This window comes from Drosophila simulans, chromosome 2R (assembly GCF_016746395.2).
Source record: "Drosophila simulans strain w501 chromosome 2R, Prin_Dsim_3.1, whole genome shotgun sequence".
Classification (NCBI taxonomy): domain Eukaryota; kingdom Metazoa; phylum Arthropoda; class Insecta; order Diptera; family Drosophilidae; genus Drosophila; species Drosophila simulans.
Genome location: NC_052521.2, coordinates 14837039 through 14858608, shown reverse-complemented (window position 1 = coordinate 14858608; position 21570 = coordinate 14837039). Strand labels below are relative to the sequence as shown.

General features: G+C 43.3%; 2 protein-coding genes and 2 non-coding genes across 6 annotated transcripts in view; 3 read left to right on the top strand and 1 right to left on the bottom strand.

Annotated features, from left to right (window-relative positions):
* The window catches only part of LOC6734954 (mucin-5AC), a 34183-nt gene extending 12989 nt beyond the window's left edge, over positions 1-21194 (top strand). For 2 of the 3 annotated variants that reach the window (XM_039292383.2, XM_039292382.2), the window contains exons 3-9: positions 11215-11453; positions 14606-14872; positions 16464-19505; positions 19576-19891; positions 19951-20081; positions 20140-20307; positions 20367-21194. In XM_039292383.2, the coding sequence (XP_039148317.1) occupies positions 11215-11453; positions 14606-14872; positions 16464-19505; positions 19576-19891; positions 19951-20081; positions 20140-20307; positions 20367-20699 (4496 nt within the window). In that variant the 3' untranslated portion in view covers positions 20700-21194. Of the gene's footprint in view, positions 1-11214; positions 11454-14605; positions 14873-16306; positions 16391-16463; positions 19506-19575; positions 19892-19950; positions 20082-20139; positions 20308-20366 lie in introns of those variants that run through there. The other variant, XM_044922659.1, reaches the window with a different exon arrangement.
* Positions 8320-9050, top strand: LOC27208753. Its single transcript, XM_016184310.2, has one exon. It carries the CDS (start codon positions 8474-8476, stop codon positions 8906-8908), a length of 435 nt encoding a protein of 144 aa, XP_016028259.1. The 5' UTR covers positions 8320-8473; the 3' UTR covers positions 8909-9050.
* A 63-nt stretch (positions 21195-21257) lies between the features above and the next one.
* Trnaf-gaa lies at positions 21258-21330 on the bottom strand. The gene has a single exon. It is a non-coding gene; the product is annotated as a tRNA-Phe (tRNA).
* A 151-nt stretch (positions 21331-21481) lies between these two features.
* Positions 21482-21554, top strand: Trnaf-gaa. Its single transcript has one exon. It is a non-coding gene; the product is annotated as a tRNA-Phe (tRNA).
* Positions 21555-21570: the final 16 nt, after the last annotated feature.

Genomic DNA, 21570 nt, shown 5'->3' with positions numbered 1-21570 from the left:
GCTGCCCATTAACCCATTTTGGATAGGGAAATATTTGTAAAGGCCAGGAAATATCAACGATTAGAGATAATTAACTTTTGCTCACCTACAAGTTATACATTTACATCTTAATTTTGCAAGTTATTGTCTTTATTAATAATTGGCCAAAATTGGAGGCCTATAATGGTTTCTCAATTTAAAAATACAATGTACACTCAGCCTGCATAGACATTTAAGTTGATGTGCCATTCACGGATGTTCCGCAAGGAAAACAAGTTTGCGTCTTAAGTCATTCGTTTCCTTTGTGGCCTTTTGTAACTGGAAATTATGGGCCAGCTACCGCGACAACAACAGCAAGCAGTGCAAAGCAGGGGGAAACCTGTAATAAAAATATGCAGTTATCCTTGGGATTACGGTTCATCAGGCCGCCCTATAAATATATATGTGTCTTCAGGGAATGAAGAGGAGTATCCTCTTCTTTGCCCGCGACTTCGGCTGAATGCTCAGTTGCAGCGGCCTTTTAAGCAGGAAATGATGCCCAAAAGCAGTAACAACAACAAAAGCTGGCAATTTGGCTGCAACAGCAAACAAGGCAAACAAACACTCAGAGAAATATTTTTTTTTGCGTCATCAGTTGCACTGAGAGAAGTAAATTCTTCAGCATAGTTCGCTTAGAATTTACACTGTTTTTTCCTCAACACTGTTTTTTATATATTAAGTTTAGATTTGGCTTATACATAACTGCATTTCTTTAGTATTTCCTTGCTGTGCAGTTCTCTTCAGTTTTGTGGCAAAAGCAGAAGAAGCGGTCTCTTAACGAGCGGCATGCATAAAATAAAATATGCCCTTTTTGCTGCAGACACTGCTGATCGCCTGATTGCAGATCGTTCGCGGACTCTGCGTTTTTTAATAAAAATGTCAAGCCATGAGTGGTGGTAAGCGGCAGCGGGTAACAATGAATTGGCAATTTGCAAAGCCAGCTCCTTCGCTAAGTAATCCGCACATTGAGGCATCAGTTATTGGACAGTATTTGGGATACGGATTCGGATTCGGATTTCCGCGCGTTGGCGTCGCCAGACTCTTCAAAAGCCATTCAACTCTTGATAACCCTTGATTGACGGTGGCTGGCAACCTGACGAACCCATCTCAAGTGTTATTTGCTTTAATAACACTCGAGAACTGCAGGGCTTTTAATTTTTTTTCACTTTGGTTCATTGAACTCATGCGATCGATGGAAGCCAATTCTTAGCCACTCATGGCGGTTCCAACCACTTGGGCACCCACTGAGCTTTGAGGGTGTACTGTATGTATGTATGGCTTCTATGATACCTGGACACGCCCAATTTGAAGTGGCACCCGGGACCAAATGAAGCCTACGGTTCCCAAAAACGGAATATGCAAATGGCGGAGGCAGAACAAAAGCAAAGCGAAGCTCGGGAGAAGAAACCTTGTTGTTCACACAATAAATCACGGCAACCAGAACAGCTATGTGGCTATATGTATATACCCATTGTGATTACAACAACAATAGACAGCTGGCCGACAAAACTAAGCCAAGATTGTTGACCATTTTGTCGTTGAAGCGTGCGGCAAAATGTTGTGTTTTTTGCTTTTTTTTTGTCATGTCTGGTGCTTTTGTTGGGCCATTCTTTATGTTCGCCAAAAGAAAAGACACAAAACAGCCAAGAGTTGGACAAAATTATGCGGAAAATCACAATGCATAGAAATTTGTGCCGTTTGAGAGACAGATCTAATCGTGAATTATGTATTTCTGGGTGTAGGCTAAGGTTACATAATCATTTTGTGATTGTTTATGGTAGCACTCGGTATGTCAGCAAGGAAATTACCTCAAATTGATTTGAGGTGTGAAGAATTTTCAATTGAAACTATGATTACAGCAAAAGTAGATTAGAATTTAGAGCCCCGTTTTTTGCTCCATTTTAACAAAAAAACACCGTTGAGTGTACATTTGAAATGCAAGCAATCCCTTTTACCACAACTGAATTCTATCCGCCACTTGCATTTTAATGGCCACAACTCACTCAGCACTTCGATTGCGGGACATTGCGCCACTTGGCGGCAGTGCCACCAGTTGGAAGGCAACAGACTCTGATGGAGCTGGCCCAGAGATTCAGATAGGGAGCGAGGAAAAACAGTTCTATTACTTAATATGCAACACTAATGCGAACAATGGCAGCACGACATCGTGGCAAAAGGAAAAACCAAAGCGCCCAAACACCAGAAACCCACAGAAAACCGAAGGCCCAGACACACGATCCTCCGGTTACTCACTCCGTCACCAGACATTCAATCAACACTACCACTTCGACGTGGCACACCACCAACTTAGAAAGGCAACCCGTTGGTTGATGAGGAAAAACTTAGGAGGCAGACCAAGGCGGTCAATAGTTTTTCACACCTCACTTTTTGGTTTTAACAACTTACGTGCTACACTTTTTCAAAGCTCCATTCATATAGAACCACTTTTTTCGGCGGCATTCTATTTGGTTTGGATTTTGCTACGTGCCAGGGATTCGGTATTTGGGATCTGTTCTCTCGATTTGTTTGGAATCTACGGCAGATTGGAGATCGAGATTGAGTGCTGACAATGGCAAGGAATTTGGGCTTCGTTGCTGGAATGATAATTCGAGTGCCTAAATGTGTTCGCCATTCTGGAAGTGGAGCACACTAATGCCGGCGATTTGTCTGCGGGTCGGTCTCTTAGAATTCCTGAAACACAAATGGAGATACAAGTAGATTAAAGGCTTCCGAAGTGAGTGGGACAAAAGAGTGATATGTTGTTAACATTTAACATTTTTGGGTTAAGACGAAACCACACAGAATATTGGTAATATATTATAACGTAACCTTTTTTTTTAGACTTCCCCATCTGATTATTTGTACCCATGCAATTATTTTCATTAGGTTTGGGTTACAGTTCTAGTTTCTTTTCGCTTTTCCGTTTGATTTGCTCTCTTATTAAACGAGATTTATGGCTGAGACGGCGAGCCAAGTCAAGTCTTGCCTTGGGCCAAGCCCAGTTCAAAATCGAGCCGAGGAAGTCGGACCACTTTGGCACCCAGCACAATCTGTTTTTTTCTCGATTCGAGTGCGCGGGTATTTGCAATCGCTAAACAAAAAAACTCGTTTGCATTTGCGCTCGTAATTTAGTTTTAATATTTGCAATATAATTTTTTTTCTTGCTGTTGCTGGCTATCTGGTGCTTTTATTAGAGCACGCTTCGCGAATTACATAAAGTCAAAAGAGCAGCTCGAGAAAGAGAGCCACAAAAATAAATGTTGACTGCAGGAACAACATGGTTAAAATGAACGTAAACAAAGTGCAGTCGCACCTCGAAAAAAATAAAATTAACAAAAAATGGCTGGCACGAGCAAAGCTGACGAAGCCAAAATTCAATTCGGTGGGAAAACAAGCGAGCGGCAGACGAAAAATCAACATTCGAGTGTGAAGCACAAATCAAACATCAAATAATTGATAGAATATCGAACAGCGAAGACAGCCAGCAAAATGCAAAGCAGCGGCGGCCTTTCACCCAGAAATTTGGACTCCACACTCCAACTTTGAACCCAGCACGAGCGCCCAAGAAACCCAAGCCAAAAAAACCCAATACCAAACACAAACCGAAAACGGAAAACAAGCCAACGAAGGGCCAACTCTGGATCGCAGCTGGATTTGAAGTCTTTGCCTTTTGGCCAAGTCGTGTCTTTCTGTGAGTGGGCTTAAAAGGGGAGAGGGCGGTGAGGGTGGTGCCACCCGCACAGGCTTAGAGCTGGAATTGAACCAGTTTTCTGTTTTGGCCACTTCGCCAATTCGGGAGTGGTATGGGGCCAACGCGAAAACCGGCTAAAGAATTTTCCAGCTAAGAAGTTTTTCATGTTCGCTTGCCATTTTCATTGAGCCACGAACTCGAACATTCATTTCCATTGTCCTTTTAGGCAAAATCTTAAAAAAAAAAACGAAGTTGATTGTGAAGTCGCCATTGCTTAGGTAATAAATAGTTTTTTGAAGTTCTGCTAGTGGCATAAAATCCAATTAGGCTGCCTTGCATTGCAAATATAAAGTAACGTACAAGATTCTGCTGATTTTTAATACAATATACAATTAAGATAAATAGGTAAAACGCGTTTTTCCTAAACGCTTTCCTCAAATCGAAATTTGTCCATTAGTTACCAATTTTCCAAATTAAATTCAAATGTATTCTTCCACACAGAAATCCATTACATCAATTTATTAAAATTCGACCTACCCTTTGGGCTTTGTAAAAATATAAAAAAAAATGTAAATTGATGATGATTATTTAATTAAAATAATCATGAGCCCAAAATCAAGCGTGGCCAATGAAACATTGACTCCGATCGATGGTCGATGGAAATTTCACTTTCGTTTTGGGGCTTGGCCCTTGGGGCCTTTCGTTCACCAAATTCATTCATTTCACCGCCCAAAAAAACTGACCTCAGCGAGCATTACGTAAAGTCTTTCGTATTTTGTTTTTATTTTTTGGCCAGCCACGCCCCGTAGTTGCTGCTGTGTTTACTTTTTGTCTGGCGGCACATCGAAGGTTTTAGGCTAAATGGTTTACAAATTTATGCGGTTTCCACCGAAAATGCTTTCAATTTCAGGTATTTTGATGACGAGCTCCAAAGTCCATGGTTCCCAGGCAGGCGGAAGGGGTGGGAAAGTAGCACCGACTTTTAATTTATTTATGCAACCCGAATATGATACGAAATGCGGACAAGATAGGCCACAGGCACCTGCTAACATTTTGAAGAGCTCTAGAGTCTGTAACTACGAGTATACAGTCACCCAGTTTAGTGTCGTACTTTTGCATTCACCAGCAAAAGCAGCCAACCTGTTCGCCCATTGACCAAAATTTGCGTATAATTGCTCTACAAGTTGCACTGTTTATGCAAATACCATAGGCAAACAAGCTAGCTGGAAAAAAAAAAACAAAAAATAGGGAAAAATGGAAAAATAAAGCAAACTGTGAAATGTATTCGAAACCAGTTTAAATGGCCCGCTCGCTGCTTTTCTGGTTTTCATAATTGATTTATGTAGCTCTTGTGAGAGCTCCATTTCCGACTGCTCAGCATAAACAATATCCGCTTGCCGGTTGGCCAACGAAAGGCGAAAATTCCAATCAATCATTTATGTGTGCACACAACCCCCAGCCAAGGACATTGGCATTAGAATGCCAACTTGGCCAACACCCGCACAAAGAACCCAGCCGAGCCGCACCGAGCCAGCCACATTCTAATCCCGGCCAGAACCTGTTTATGGCCTGGCAATTATTTCTGCCTTAATTGTATTTAATTTGCCTGTACTTCGGCGGGGGTGTGCACTGCGTTGTTCTCAGCTATCGCTGACCGCCAGCCAGTTACAAACCAGCGACACTTCAACTTGACTTGACTTCAACTTTGAGGGTGTGGAGCTGTCTTCTGATTTCTTTCCCTGCCCCAGCTGGCCTTTGGCGACGGAGCCGCATTCCCGAGGTGACAAGTCTTGGACTCACTTCCTCCACTCCCGCTGGCATTAGATGGTGTTTAATTAAAGGGTTCTGTCATGTTAGACGCATTGATTAACGACAGTAACGTTCGCAATGTGGGCACCAGGAATGTTCTTTGTTTATTAATTCAATTGTATAAAATATTTTCAAATGCGTAATACTTTTAAATCTACTTACAATTAAGCAACTTCCGTGTGGCCCATTATTTGTTGTTATTTCAACGATATAGATCACTTTAGCTCCTTCATGAACTGTGAACAGTTTTTATTTACTCGCTCGGTTTTGTTTGTAAGCCCACTTATCGAAACACAAACATCGGTGGCCAGGAGACTAGCTCTGCAAATATTTCGCTATTTTACCCACAATGGGTAGATGTGAATTTTGTTTATTTGCTGACAAACTGTGTATTTGAAGTTTTGCATTCTGCCATTTGCTACTTGCTCGCTGCTACTTGCTGGCTGCCTCTGGCTGGTGGCTTGCCACACATTTGGCCAGCCCAGTGGGTGCCCCCCGCCCAGTGCTCCAATCTCGAATGTTTGGCCAACAATAAAAGCCAACCAGCCAGCCAGCCAGCCAGCTGGAGAGCTGTTGGCCGAGTTGCCTTGCAACAGTTTTCTTTGTTTTGGTTTTTGCAGTTGTTTTGCTTTCGGTTGCGCTGCTCACTGCTCGCATTCGGCTTACTTTGTGTAACAAGTTTGCATATGTAATTAACCGACTGCCGACTGTGGAGTATTAGTAAATATAATTAAAAACTAAATCGGAATGTGCACGAGTTGGGCAAACGCCTCGCATGATGTAAGCCCAAGCGGCGAAGCGGTAAACTTGCAAATTCTTACAGCTCTCAAGAAGTTAAACAAAAGACTTAGGCGACAAACGTGCCATTGGCATGAACTCAGGAAAGTGATGAAAAGACTGAGGCGACAAACTTGTCCACTCTGAGTGGGTGCAGCTGAAAAAGTAAACCCATTAGTGCTAATAATCTGCCTGACTCACTTTCATCGCACAAGCCTGACCTTGGGCCCTGTGGGCATTATTTTCTAATTAGCGAATCGCCGCGGCCAGAACATTGTCCACTTCTTGAAAGACTTCTCAAGTTTATTTGTCTTTGATATTATCGCCAGCGGAGTCGGAAGCTTATTGTTCTCGTTTCCAGTCTCCATTTTCAATTTTGCTGTTCTTTATGATTATTTTGTTTGTTATCTTTCGAGTTGGCTCTGATCAGTTCGGCGAAGTCCATTAAAAGTGAGTAAATTAAATGAAATTTTGTCAAACAAATAGAAGCACAATGGAAGCAATCATATCGGGTTTGCTGAACTGGGCGCGGGTGTATGATGTCAGATGTAGGAAATGAGTTCAGCATGGCCAAGCATCCAAGTATTTATGGTTTAGCTAGGCCTAGGTAAATATAGTCATAACTATCTGCTAAATGGGAGTGTCTTTATTTGTGACTCTGATTATATCTAATGTGGGGTAAGTTTAAAATGTGGGAACTCATTGAGTAATTAAGTGAATTGCTTGAGAATTCTTATCTCACTACGGGCAACAATATTTTTTTGGGAGTGTAACTTTCAAAATGTTGCGCTTCATTCAAAACTGCAGGCAAAAACGACGACCTTCAATGAATAAAAAAAAACGAAGAAGCCGCTTCAACAATAAAAGCAACAATAGCGAATGCATCGCAGTGAGCGACCAGCCAAGAAACTTGATTAAAGTTAAGGAAAACGTAAAGTTCAACTTGTTGTTTCTGCTGTCATTTGTTGCTGTTTCTGGCTGTTTGCTTCGCTTTTGTTGCACTTCTGCTGAAGTATTTGCGCCATGGCTTGACATTTCGCACAAAAAGCAAAAAAAAAAAAAACAAACAAAAATACGAGGTGAAAAAATCGAAAAAAAAAAAAAAAACAAAAAAGCTACAAATGAAGAAGAGGCTGCAAGATTTCATGCTTTTATTTTCGCAATTGGTTGCACCAGCCCAGCCCAGTGCGATATAATGAATCTGAAAATGCCCGGTCTATTGTCGCCAGCGTAATTAGCCGGCTGCTCTCAAGACCCCAATACCATTATCTATAATATATCAAATGATGTGCGAGCTCTGAGATCGGCGGAACCAGCAGCTATAATGCCGTGCAAATTTCAAATTCTTTGCTCAAAATCGTAAATGTCAAGACGCCGAATGCAATATGCCACAGTGGTCGTGGGTAAGTTAAATATTTAATTAGGATCTTATTAAGTCAATGATTAAATTCATGCCACACCTTGAAATTCAGATTAATTTACTCAGAAAAAAGCTATAAACAACTTAAAAGAAAAAGGGAGTTAACACACATCAAATTAAATATAGTAATGGTTACTTAAACGTAAAATCTCCATAAATATAAAAATCAAATATATGCTAAAGCGCTTAAACACGTTAAAATGTTATAAATTTGTACCCTGAGCAATCATTAGTGCACATATGCACATATGCACATATGAATAAACATTTACTAGCATTCTCAGCAGAATACACTGTGCTGGGCGAATAGCACTTGACGTGACCAGTCTGGGTACCAACTACCCGATGATCGCCGATGTCCGATGGCTGAAAATGGTATTGCATTGAACCGCTTGGCCCACAGAACGCCCCTCGATCGTTTGCGGCCCCATTGTTTCGACCATTTTCCTTCTTCTTGTTTTTTCCGTTCGGTTTCGCCAAATGCCAAATGGAGACGACAGTTAGAGAGCCACCTTGGCTAAGCTAGAAGCTAGAAGTGGACAGGCGGCTAAGTTAAAACGGATTTGAAAGCCATTGTATGTAGTAGCTTCCTTTGCTTTAGCTTTCAAAGGGACTGTCACTTGGGGAGACCTTTGAACAAAGGCCAGTAGTAAAGTCGGTTGAAAGAAAACACTCCGATTATTAAGCAGAAATTCCCAGTACAGCATTATCGCAACAAATAGCAAAGTCAATTGGGAATTGAACAAATATCTAGTGTAATGAATTTTAACGACAACGCGGACAGCTCGACAGGTAGCCAAATTGGCAAGCAAAAAGATTTGAAGTCGCCAAAAAGGGCTATGGATGGAGTGACCAAAAAAACCAAGAAGAATCTGCCGAAGAAGACCACTATGGCGCGGTCAAAACTGAAAATCAAGGCCTTGATAAAGAAAAGAGTTCAAATGGCGCAGAAACGGAAGCTAGCACTTATGACATCCGCCAAGGATAAATCACTGCAGCTGAAGTCCAAACGTAAAGTCATTGTGGTGGAGCCCTCTTCGAAGTCCATGCGGCCCAAGATGATTAGCCGGCGCCCCACTCCGTTGCCCCGTCCGCGAAAAAAAAGGGAAAGTCGTGCAACGACCTTGCCAAAATATATTCCCCTGTGTCAGAAAAAACACCATGTCGTCCACGAAAAATCCTCCGAAGGCTGATAGTAATATATTATTATATTTGCAACTAATATAATTGGATGGCGCATTCAAATTTTCGTACCCATCTCTTCTGATTATCATAGTCTGCTCACATATTGAATTCTCCAAACTCAATTACAATAAATTCCAATTGCGATCGATAGATAGGCTTATTTATGCGACTAGAGCCCGAAGGTTGCCGGCGTCTCGTAAAATTCTGTCCAGAAATAGGCAAGTGTGTCACGACATCAAATCGGCATTTTTGAATTCGATTTCGATGGTTTTTCGATTTTGGGTCAAGTGCGCACAAGCATGCTAATGAGCTATTAATCGAGAAAATGCCACAAAAATAGTTGGAAAATAAAAACAAAGTGTATTCACCCACATACGAACTGCAATGCCCACTTAGTTATATGGAACACTAGTGCAGTGTCAACGGCAATGGAGGATGAACGATTTGATCTACCTTCTGCGGATTAGAGCGAGCTACGCTGGAAATAGTAACCACTCTTGCCACAGTGCAGAAGGAAAAATGTTATATAATAGAATTTTATTACATTGTCTCGCGTTGGATTAGAACTCGGAACCACAACCTAAGAAATTTATTTCAATACAATATGCGGAACTTAGACCGCAGCACCATCGACCGTTTCAGAGCAGAATGAGCTAACATTGAACCCAACCACCACAGCAAGCAGTGTTCCAATCAGAACGGCAAGCAGTGCATATACACGAGTAAAGTATATGTAAAATTCTTATTCTGCATAAATCCCATATTAAATTAATAAATATTAAAATCAACTGGACGGGATGAGATTTTTTTCACTCATAAATCAAATAACTTCAACCTTAATTCAATTAATTTTTAAGAATTGAACAAGTACTTAATGAAAACAACGGAAGTGGGCGTGTTTTTGAACGAACTTAAGCACTCAACGGGCTGCTGCAGCTGCCTTGGCACACCAATTTTCGGGCATATTTCCTCTGACAGATCTTTTGGGCCATTAATCAAACCCTAAACTAATCTCCAGTCAGTCATTTCGACAACTCGCGCCAAATGTGCGAGACATGCGACGCCTCGTCGCGTTCTTAGATGCGATAATAAACGGCAATTACTTGCAGTTGAAAAACGTTTCAGGTAAAAACAAGGTGTGAAGCCCAAAAGAGCCAGATAAATTCGACTCGAATCGATGTAGGCGTTGTCCCCACTCCACAATTCCCAGCACTCGAGGCTCTTGCATAAATTCGTTTGATAAAATCCATTTGAAATACTGCGGCCATATGATATTTTAATTTTCAATTAGCGACTGGAAAATCTGTCGACATACGAGGGTAAAAAAAAAATTAACTTCGCGTGGTTGAGCTGCATTTTTTCTTGTTTCTTATTTTTAAGGCAAGACGTAGTGGGTCAAAGAGTCAGGATTGTGATGCATGCAACACATAAGCTACGAGTTGGGTGACTCTTCGCCACTTTATCATCCTACTCCACACGAAATATTTCGCATTATTTAAAAAATATTCACTGGCAGTTTTGCTACAGTTTCGTTTTCCAATCATTCATAATAATCTCAAGTAAAAAGCAGAATTGAGCAATAATAAATAAGCCGCCAAAGATGTTGCAAAGTAAACATGAAAAATGGGACAAACAGGTCTTAACATTTAACAATTTAATGACGTATTATTAGCCTAACTATAAAATCTATAAATTTATAAAATATAATAAGCTGTTATTATATGTTATTTATGGAGAAATCGAAGTGAACTTTTTAGGCTAACAGATTTAGTTTTGCGATTACTTGTTGTAAAATCAAAGAAGAAACCCCCCAAACTAAGGGAATTTTGAACCGAAAACAGTGTTATTCACTTGATTCACATTCACTTTTGTTTGACAAATGTAGCGAAAAAGGCGCAAAATATTTGCAAAATTATACAGTGTGACAAAAGTACAAAATTAAGTTCGTTTTTCATTAATACATAGTTTTTTTATATTGTTATTTTAATATAAAACTAAGGCATTGCTATATTAAAGAGATTAGAGCTGATGAATATGATTTTTTAGATAAAAAGAAATACACAATTTTTGACCCACTGTGCGGCTGTGACAAATTTGCGACCCAAAACATTTTGCGCCAGCCGTTGGCTGTTTATATATATTTTTTATTTATTTATTTATTACACTTTTCGCGCAATTAAGAGCAATGATTTTCGGCATTTGGGGACTGTGCCATTTCATGGCCATGCGTTGCCAGAGGCGCTGGAGTGAACAAATTAATTGCTTGTTGACACATTTACGCATTTACATAACTAACAAACTGTGCGACCTTCAGATACTTCCAGCTACTATTTCCCATCGCAAAATCGATTTGTGCCATCATCCGGTTCCTTTCCGCGGCCACAGCCGCCCTCGCTGAGTGGATTCCGTGCCAGTTCCGGCGGATTCTCCCCATCGCCGGGCTCCTACCAGGAACAGCTCCTGTTCATCGCGAACGAAAATGCCAAGCAATCGCCGGCGGTGGCCAGTTCGCAATTCGGAGGTTCACCATTTGGAGGCAGTTCCCAGTTTGCGGTAAGTTTTTCGCCTGCACCATAAAAAATTCAAATTCAATTATTTCCCCATTACATTTCCCTATTCGGCGAGGGGGCGTTCAAGCAGCTACGCTCCGGGCAATTAGTGGGTTTTATTCGTTTTTTCTCAGTTGTTTTCGGTTGTTTTTTAGGCTCCTAGAGGCACGCCAGTCAATCAACGCCGCAAACGAAAACGAAATCAAATCGAATGCAAAATGCAAAAGGATTTCCACATACCACACATATGTATGAAATTTGATTTAGTTGGCTGGCCAAAATTGCTGGCCGGAATTGAAATTGGTGGCGTGCCATAAAAAGGCAGGATACCGAAATCAATGTCTAGGGATCGTTGTGGATCGCGGAGCTGCATAGACTTACATTTTCGCATATCAAGAGGATTTGGTAATATGTTGTAAGCGATTTTAAAGTTCCAGCCATTCTCTTTTATCTCCGAACAATCTAATTTCTCATATGTTTAACGTATGTATTTTCACGGCACGCGACTGTCAAAAACTTTTAGATACTTTTCAAAAAATATCCGTAGGCTGCACGCTAGCTAGCTAGTCAAAAAGATATAAAAAATGCTATCAAATTATAGATTTAAAATATGTGCGTGAACGAAATGGCGCGAACTGCCGACTGACCATTTGGATATCCATACACTTTCACTTGACCAAAGTCAAACAAAGCGAATCGGCGGCTTCTGCATATCAACGAATATGCGTGAGTAATTCAAAGCCACGCGAAGAGTTGCAGCTGGTGGAGCAGCCAGGTTGTTTTTGTTAATTGAAAAAAGTGTAAATTCACATTGTTTACGATGCGATGAGCACGCACTTTGGCTGCAGCTTGCAGCTTTGGCCCTAATTGAAATGCCTTTGGTGGCCCCAAAAGGGGAGGCGGTGGTGCCCCCAGCGGGGGTCTTCGTTTGGGATTGCTGCACCATCGATTCAATCCGCAAGTTCCCATGCACGATCTACAGATTTCTCTATACCCTTCGGAAGAGTGACTAAACAGCATGAGAAATGCTGTATCTGCAGCACAGAAATGTATCTTATAGGTTGAATTTGTAAAGGGTACTTCAATTTGCGCCCAATGGAAGCGACTTCTTTATGAGCCTAAGAAAAACTCAATTAACCTGGTTCAAGTCGAGATGGGGTAACCCTTTAGAACGCATTCTTCAAATGATGAATGAAGACAGCTCCATTCTGCAGGCCAAGGAGCAATGCTACTGAACAGATCCTTCCTGCAGTTCCAACTCCACCCATCATCTTATCATCACGAGGCGTAATGGAAATTGTGAGTTGCCTGAATGCCGGGCTGATTGGCCAAGTCGAGTGTGTTGGTCCAAGGGGAAAGTGCGTCGTAATGACGAGTGTTGGCGGTGCAATAACCCTCTTCCGCAGCTAAACTGCTTTCCAGCGACGTGAGCGAGGCTTTCATAGTTTCATTATGCTATCCATCCATATTGACAAATGCCTTAGAAACGTTTGTTTTTAATTTCCCCACCGACAATCGCTTTCTTCGCCGCCACACACACCGACTAACACACACAACTGTTGACAATGGCCAGTGAAATTTTGACATGAGAGCATATCCAGAGCATATAAGCCCACTCCAAACTGGAAAAAAGAAATATGTTGCAATCAGGCAACGAGCTCTATTCAAGTATACATTAGATGAAAACCCTAAGCTATACATGCTAAAAGCAGGGAAAGCTAACCAAAGGTAACAATATTAGTTAGTACAGTGAAGATGAAGTTAATACTAAAAACTTATGTTTTCTTTGCTGTGTAAAAGCGAGAAGGTGCTGCCATTAGTAGAGCCGCCCATTAAATGACTGCTAATCAGAGTAAGTCCGTGGACCCAAGACCGCATTTCCAGCGGGCGTGGATATCTGGAGCCCACTAGATTGAAAAAGTTCGATGATGGTGGGGGGAAGGGGGCTGAAGTGGATTTTCTGATGCGTAAACCGATCCGCCAAGAAGCGGAAAAATAAATGCATTGAAATGCGCTCTTTTAGCAACAAAACTCGCGTTTTGTATGCAATTTGCTTAACAGAGCAAAACTTTTGAAGCCAATGCAGTCGAAAAAGGCCCGACTCCACTTTCAAAAGCCGAAACAATACCAATCATAATGGATAACAACAAGTACTTGGATTCGAGGCGAAACTGGCGGCAATTTGGATGTTGGATTTTGGCCAGCGACTGGATAATTAGTGAGTCGCTGGATATCGCCTCCAACGACCTTGATACACTTCAATCAAACATTTTCAATCGATTTCCATTGTTGGCTGCAGCTTTCGATGTCGATTTCCATGGCAATCCGTCTAGAGCCCCATGGCATTGTCTGCAACACGTCGAAGGTGCTTGAGAAGGGTCTGCCCGATCTCAAGTAGCCCAATCCCACCTGAGCTTGCCCTGATTACGGACTTTGTCATCTGAAGACCCGGCTTATGATAGTTGTGTCACTTAAGCCCACTTTTGGGTTATCAATTTAAGGCCGAGCTCAATGTCGGCTTTTGTCAGCTTAGAAAATCGTTATGTAAGATAGCATACAAGTTTGGTCTTTTCTTCTTGATTGAATATCTTTTGTATTCGGTAAGATTGCAGATGATATGCACAAATGATTCTGATTCACAATGATTCACTTAGTAATTCAGGGACTTTTTCGACTTTGGTGCTTGCCCAGGTTACAACTGAAAATTCCCGCAAGCAAGTTGTTACCTTTTGAATGATTAAGTAAAATTCAGCATTCCTGATCATCTTTTAATGCACTAATCTTAATATATTCTTTAAAGTACATTTTGACTAAATAGACAAGTCAATTAACTGACGACCAATATAGCTAATAACTTACATACTTTCTTAATTACAAGCTTTAGATCCAGAAGCAAATACTGTTCAAAGAAAAGATTAATAGATGGGCAAATGATCAGTTCAATAACCCAACATAGAAAATCCTTCAGAAGAACGATAATGGATATTCCCATGTACACTTAATTATGGGCTTCCATTCTGCTTCCAGCCTTAATCCATTATTTATCAGACCATTTATATCGTTTGACAAAAAAAGCGAAAAAGCAAAACAAAATGTAAAACTAATTAACCTGCATTGCCATAACACCATTAAAAAACTTACCTCTCTGTTCCATAGAAACCGAATCGCCAGACGGACTATTACGATATCTCGCCACGCCCCTTTGGAGTGCCCTCGGGGGCGGGACCAGCGGCAACGGCGGGACTAGGAGCGGCAGCGTCCACTGGTGCCACGTCCGCGTCGGTGACCAATGGCTTCACACGCTCCAAGGCGATACGGAATGGATCGGGCAACAGCCTCGGTGGTGGATTCCAGCCGCAGACGCAGCGCATCAATGTGCCCCACCAGCAGACGCAGTTTTTGGCCCACTTTAGCGAATCTGGGGTAAGGAAATTGAACACTCAAAGAAAATATTAGTTACAAATAGAAGCTGTTTTCTCTTTGACTGAAGCTGATGCCAACATTAAGTAAAATATTATTGTTTATATTTGCGAATTAAACCACCTGATTGTTGACTGTGTATATCGAAAGAAAGTAAGAGCGACAGAAAACCAATCTCAATTGGCATAACAAGAAGCAATCGAGCTCAGGCAAAACAATTTCGCCTCGCCATTGCATAACAAGTTAACAAAACAATTGGCTCTGCACTGATTTTGGCCAATATCAGTTTTTTTTTGTTTTGTTTCGATTTCGGGGAGTCGGGAGTGAGACTCTTACGTGACTTCCAAACAGTAAATGCTTTGCGGCGTCTATTTGCCAACTCAAGTAGCCAAACTTCAGAACCAGTTCCAAGCCACGCGAACTCTAGTTGTGGCTGTTTAATTTTTAAACAAAAAACGTAGATAAAAAAAGCATTACCACAGCAAAGAGGCCAAATCGAATTGTGGCAAAAATATTTTACCTTTCACCCTATTGCACTTCATGCTCCAAATTTTTGATTGTTATTTGCTTAACGTTTTGGCCAACCAACGAACTGCGTTAATAAATCATGTTCGCATTACCAAGTTAACTTTTGAATCCGTGGAGCGAGGAGCACATATATGTATATATCTTGTGTATTTTCAAGTAGTCAATATTTACTACTTAACTTCGAACTTATAATTGAATTGTCAGAGCGGAAGCGTTTCTCGCTCTGATTTCCCTTTCCGTTTTCTCGTTTTGCCCACATAAATTTCTCAAGTTAATTGCAGCAATTTGTTGGCCCATTCGGGCGAAAGTGCCGCCTTGATCGATGGCCAGCTTAAATATCAAATCAGCTCACGATTAATCGGCCATAATGACAATTGCTAGTGGGCGCTCAAAACCCATTAGTTGGCATTACTTTTGAGTCCGCTTAACAGATGGATTCATTTTCTTGGTTCATTCTCCACCTGCTCCAATCCACTGCCAATCTCTCATCTCATGGCTCAGACTAAAAACTACCAAACTAGATAGAGCGAGCACAGTACTAACTAGCGACTATACAAATCCAAACCTAAATAGTTACTTTATTGCAAAATGTTAGTATGATCGGGTTCAAAACGATCTTATAGTTTTTTTTCGCTGTGCAATTGTATGGATTTGGCAACCTGCTGAGGGGAATCTTCCAACTTTGACAGTCCCGAGGTTGCCTTCACATAAAAATTAAATAAATACGAGCGCATAAATTATAGATGAACGAATGGAGCTGTGGGGTGGCGGCGGTTGGCATCTGGAAATTTGCACAAAACGCTTTAGACAAATTTGAGAATCACTTGAATGGCACCGTGGTTGAGAAGAGTTCGCACGCAAGACAATTGACAGCAGACGAACCGCAGAGATTGCGGTTCCATGTCGAAACTGTAACAGTTTCCCATGACGATAGTCGAGGCTGTGAACGGAGATCTGCAGCTGTGGCTTCTTGGCACTGGTATATTGGATTGGGTATACCATTATCAAAAGCCCGTAATCCGAACAATGCTCGTGTTAGTAAAACTTCAAACTCTTCTTTTTGCAGAACGAAAAGCGACCGGTGACCAGCAGTCGTCCATTTGGCAATGGAGGATTCTCACCCACCCGAACTCGAACACAGGCACCGGTTTCGGCACTTGTGGAAAATCCAGCCACTCCCGCAGCAACGGCTTTTAGACCACGCAATCGCTATCAACCCGGCAGCTCCACTGCATCCACCACAACCACAACAACGAGTAGTGCGGAGGTGAGCAGCAAGCGGTACAACCGATTTGGCAGCAATCGGGCCAAAACCACCAGCACCACCACCTCAACCACTCAGAACACACCGTCGGAACGTCCTAGTTTCGGCAGGAAGTCACCAAATCCCAGACGACCCGTTTTCATCAGTCGCGAAGTCAACGAACCGGTGAGTGTGGTCAGTAAGCGACCATTCAACTACAGTGGAGCCAGGCTAAAGCTGCCAGCCAGACCCACCGCTCGCACCACCAGCACCACCGAAAGCGCTGAGGCCGAGGAGGAGGAGCCCCTGGATGACGAGGAGGAAGAGGAGGAGCACGAGGGCAGTGATGAACAGTATGAAGAGGAATCCGACGAGGGAACCGAAGAACACTCGGAATCCTCGAGCTTGGAGAAGTTACCACTGCAGGAGGAGGCCGTCACGCCGGTGACAGTGACCAAGAACGAGGCATTCGCACATGTAGAGCCTTCCGAACCCACCACCAGTTCCGAAGTAGATAATGAAAGCAGCACGAGCAGCACTGAAGAAAGCCAAACTGATGTATCTGAATTAACCAACGGTGAGGCAGAGATCAGCAACGCTGAAAATGATGTCACCACCCTACCCCCAGCTCATGAGGAGGAAATCGTAGACGAACCCACCACTATTATTCCGCAGGAGAACCAATCCACGGAGGATGCTCATGTGGATGAACAAACCGTAACCACTGAACAGCCTTTGGATAGCACCTCCAAAAAGGAAGAAACCGAGAACGTATCCAAAACAGAGGAGCCCAAGTCATCGAAGCAAGAGGAGCATAGCTCATCAAAATCAGAGAACCAAAGCCTTAACAAGCAGGAGGAGCAATCCGAGTCTCAGTACGATGATGAAGGAGAGGGCGAGGACTATGAATACGATGATGAGGAGGGTAGTGAAGACTCAACCAGCGAAGTGGAGAGTCAAGACTCCAAGCCATCCACACCCAGTGCGGAGCATAAGAATGACCGTGAAATCATTTCGGTGGTAACCACCAAGAGCGTGGTCAACGGATCCACAATTCTACCAGTGCCAGTTACTCCAAGCACCAACTTTGTAACTGAGGAGGAAGTTGAGTCTTCCCACGCTGATCTCAAATTGGAAACAACCACATCCGTGACCTTGGACGAAGAGAAAGGCCCGAATGCTACTGAGAACTATGTGGTTGTGGCATCTATCCAACCCAGTCGTAGCATCAATGGGGCTCGGTTCTTGCCATTCCCGGCCATTGAGCAGGAAGAGACGAAACAGACACTGTCTGAACTGGAGCGGAAGGTGCATTCCAAACAGCAGCAGACCCCAGCTCAAAAGCAATCGGAGGGCAGCGAGGAGGTGCAGGCCAGCTCCTCCATCCAACCTCCGATAGTTGCCTCCACGGAGAGTATCATTGACAAACTGGATCGTGTGCAGTCAGAGCTGTCCAGTGGCTTGCTATCTGGCAAGTACCCCATCATCAGCCAGATGGACTCCTCCACGCCAGCAACTAGCACTACTGTGGGCACAGGTCCCGGAAAATTTGTGCCCCACATCAGGAAGTACCAACCCAGAACCACATCAACTGCTCCACGAACAACCAGCAGCAAGGTGAAAGTGCAGCATTTCGATGACGGAGAAATGGACGAGCTGGCCACCCTTCTTCCTGTGGGCTTCAAGCCCAGACCGAGCTATAAGAACCGCAAGATTACGACAACGACCTCTACCACAGAGGCTCCGCCAGCTGAGATATCCAAACAGAAGCCGGGACGCAACTCCACCATCAGTCGATCGTTCAAGAGTGGTCACGTGAGCGTGCAGGATGTGGCACAGGCTGGATTACTGCCCAAGGGCTATAAGCCACCCAAGACCACAACTACAACGACCACAACCGAAAAAGCGGAGGAGAGCAATCCAAATTCTTCCTCTGGACTCGAGAGTCTCTTTAGTGAAATCCAGTTCGACGAAAAGTTGGCCTCCCTGCTGCCCAAGGACTACAAACTGAACAGTAGTCCCAAGCTGCAAGTGAACACCACCACTGCCACTCCGTCAACCACTCAACGGAATCTGCCAGTTGCCGTGCCATTCGATGATCTGAGCACGTTCCAGCTGCCTCCTGGATATAAGGCTCCCGAGCCCAAGGACGAACCGAAGCTGCCACCAGGAGTGACTCCCATTAAAATAGATTCGTTGAAGGACCTGCTACCTCCTGGATTTAAATTGAATGTAACGGAGAGCGATGCTAGTGACGAGATTCCTGCCTCCCTGCTGCCACCTGGATACAAAGCCAAGAAACAGCACCCGGCCTCAACCACAACCACATCTACAACAACGAGTAAACCCACTGTGTCGTCTTCTAGCACCACTGAAGCAGCTGTAACAGAAGCTGCCGGAGGAAGTGGCTTCAAGGTGGTATTCCCAAAGGGAAACCACAAAAGATTGGGTGCTCACCGTCTGACAACACCTCATCCTTCCGGCGATGAAGGAACTACTGCGTCCTCGAGCTCAAACCTGCAAGTGATGATCAAAAAGGGACCACCAACCAGGGCCACCACAGAGTTTACCGGCTGGCCGACTCCGCCGACCACTCCGCTGTCCATCGACAAGCTGAACGCACAGACCATCAACTTTGAGGATCTGTTGACCGCCAGTGGAACGAGTAGCACGACAAGCACTACCACAACGACGACAACTACAACCACAACGACCACTCCACGACCCACAAAACCGGGTCATTGTACCGCCGACTGCGACTTGGCTGCTACCATTAAGATCATCGACGGTGTGGCATGGAAACCAGAGCTACTTGATCACAACACCGTGGAGTGGAAGAATCTGGCCCACGAGCTGGAGGCTCAGGTAAGTGATTCCTCCAATTAGGGATTCTAAAAAAGGTTGTTTTCCTATTTTCACATTTACTTTTTACCAGCTCAACGAAGTTTATTCCGGAGCTCCTCAGCTGAACAAGTGGTATAAAAAGGTGCGTATAGATAGCTTCAGCAAGGGCAGCGTCCTAGTCGACTACTATGTGGAGTTGGCCAACATAACCGAGGATGTGGATACCCTGGAAATCCGCCAATTGTTCCACGATGCTCTGACCAAACCAGCTACTCCAGTTCTACCGGATAAGGATGCACAGGAGAATGAGACGGATAGCGTCTCGGGACCGCAGGAGGAGCAGCTGGTAACGGCCAGCTATCAGATGGGCAAATACATTATTGATCCGGTGGCCACAGATTTTAGTGGTTAGTTTAGAATAACCTTTCTGTTGTTCTTGAAATTCTATAAGTTTTTTTTCTTGTAGTTATAGCCAAGAATGCTCATACTAATGTGGAGTTCGCAGAGGAGGATCTGCTTATTCCACAATGGGCCATTGTGGTCATAGTGATTGGAGTAGGCTCCCTGGTGTTTGTAGTCATTTTTGGAGTCACAGTGGTAAGTTAGAAGATCATTGGAACAACTTGAGCCTAGGTTAATAACTATGTCTCTTTAGTTGCTCAACCGTCAGAAGAGGGCCAAGAAGACCCCCATTCCTCTGACCAACGACATGCTAAACGAGCTAAAGGTTAACCACATGGGTGGTGCGGACAACTATGGCGTGGATGATTTCTATAACATCGACGATCCTTGGAACGATACCAAGCAACCTATTAAGCCGAAGGTAGGCCACATTGCTTCTGCAGATCTTTGCATCCATACTTATAATACTGTCCTTTCCAGCGCTTCACCAACTCAATGCACGGTAGCAACAGTTCCAACATCTACGACAGTTGGCGATCCACCAGGCATCCGAACACCGGCGGGGATTACTTCTATGACCAGCAGCCAACCTATTCCCAGAAAGGAGACTCGCTGAAGAGGCCGCAGCTCCACCATGGTAACCACAGCAGTCACAGAGAGTACCCCGCCCACCACCACCCGGCGTCGCAGCAGCACCAGCAGGCGTACGGTCACCAGTATCCGGATGCCTTCGCCGATGCCCACCAGATGTACAGCTACAACAATCATGCGAGTCGGACGCGCTATTCCCGCGACTATGATCCCGATTTTTGAGCGGGCTCTCTTTTGACTCGACTGGAATGGACTGGAGTGGAGTGGAGCATCCATCCATCCGTGTACTAGCTTTAGTAACTTGCGAACGATTTTGAGTTGTAACTAAATAGCGTAAAGAATCGTAGTTGTAATGCTGCTATAATTTATCGTACTGCCTGCTGGCTTGGCTCAAAAGTCGTCCACTTTTCAGTACCCACAGCCGGCCGTAGCTAAACTAATTTAAGCTATATACTTTTGAATACTTAATGGAGCTGCTATATCTGGATGCCTTACACTTCCGCTTAATATACGTATGAAGGAAATGTTTCTTAATAGAACGTTAGGGGCTTGCCCCGGAAAATAAATAGTCATGCACTCTTAGTTAATCCTAGGTCATATGTAAAACTAGATACACTAAAATATATTCTTTGTATTATTTGAAGTACTGGCGGCTTGCTATACTACTAATGGATGTCTAGTTTTAGACAAAAAATAAAAAACAATTTTTACGATTTACATTTGCATGAATTTTTAAATTTATACCATTTACATTTACATGATTTTTTATAAAAAGCAAATTGCCGAAACCCGGGATTGAACCGGGGACCTTTAGATCTTCAGTCTAACGCTCTCCCAACTGAGCTATTTCGGCAGTTGCAATTGCTGCGCCAAAAGCCGATTTTCACACCACTAATGGTTTGTGTCTAGGTGCATTCAATGTTGTAAAATTCAAAATCCAATTAGCAAAGACCAAAACTTTTTCAATCCACGCTAGTGCCATATTCTGCACGCTCGTAGCATCTGCCGAAATAGCTCAGTTGGGAGAGCGTTAGACTGAAGATCTAAAGGTCCCCGGTTCAATCCCGGGTTTCGGCAATCTCCTTTTTTTTTT

Coding starts and splice junctions, on each gene's coding strand:
- LOC27208753 (XM_016184310.2), top strand. CDS start 8,474: ATGAATTTTAACGACAACGCGGACAGCTCGACAGGTAGCCAAATTGGC.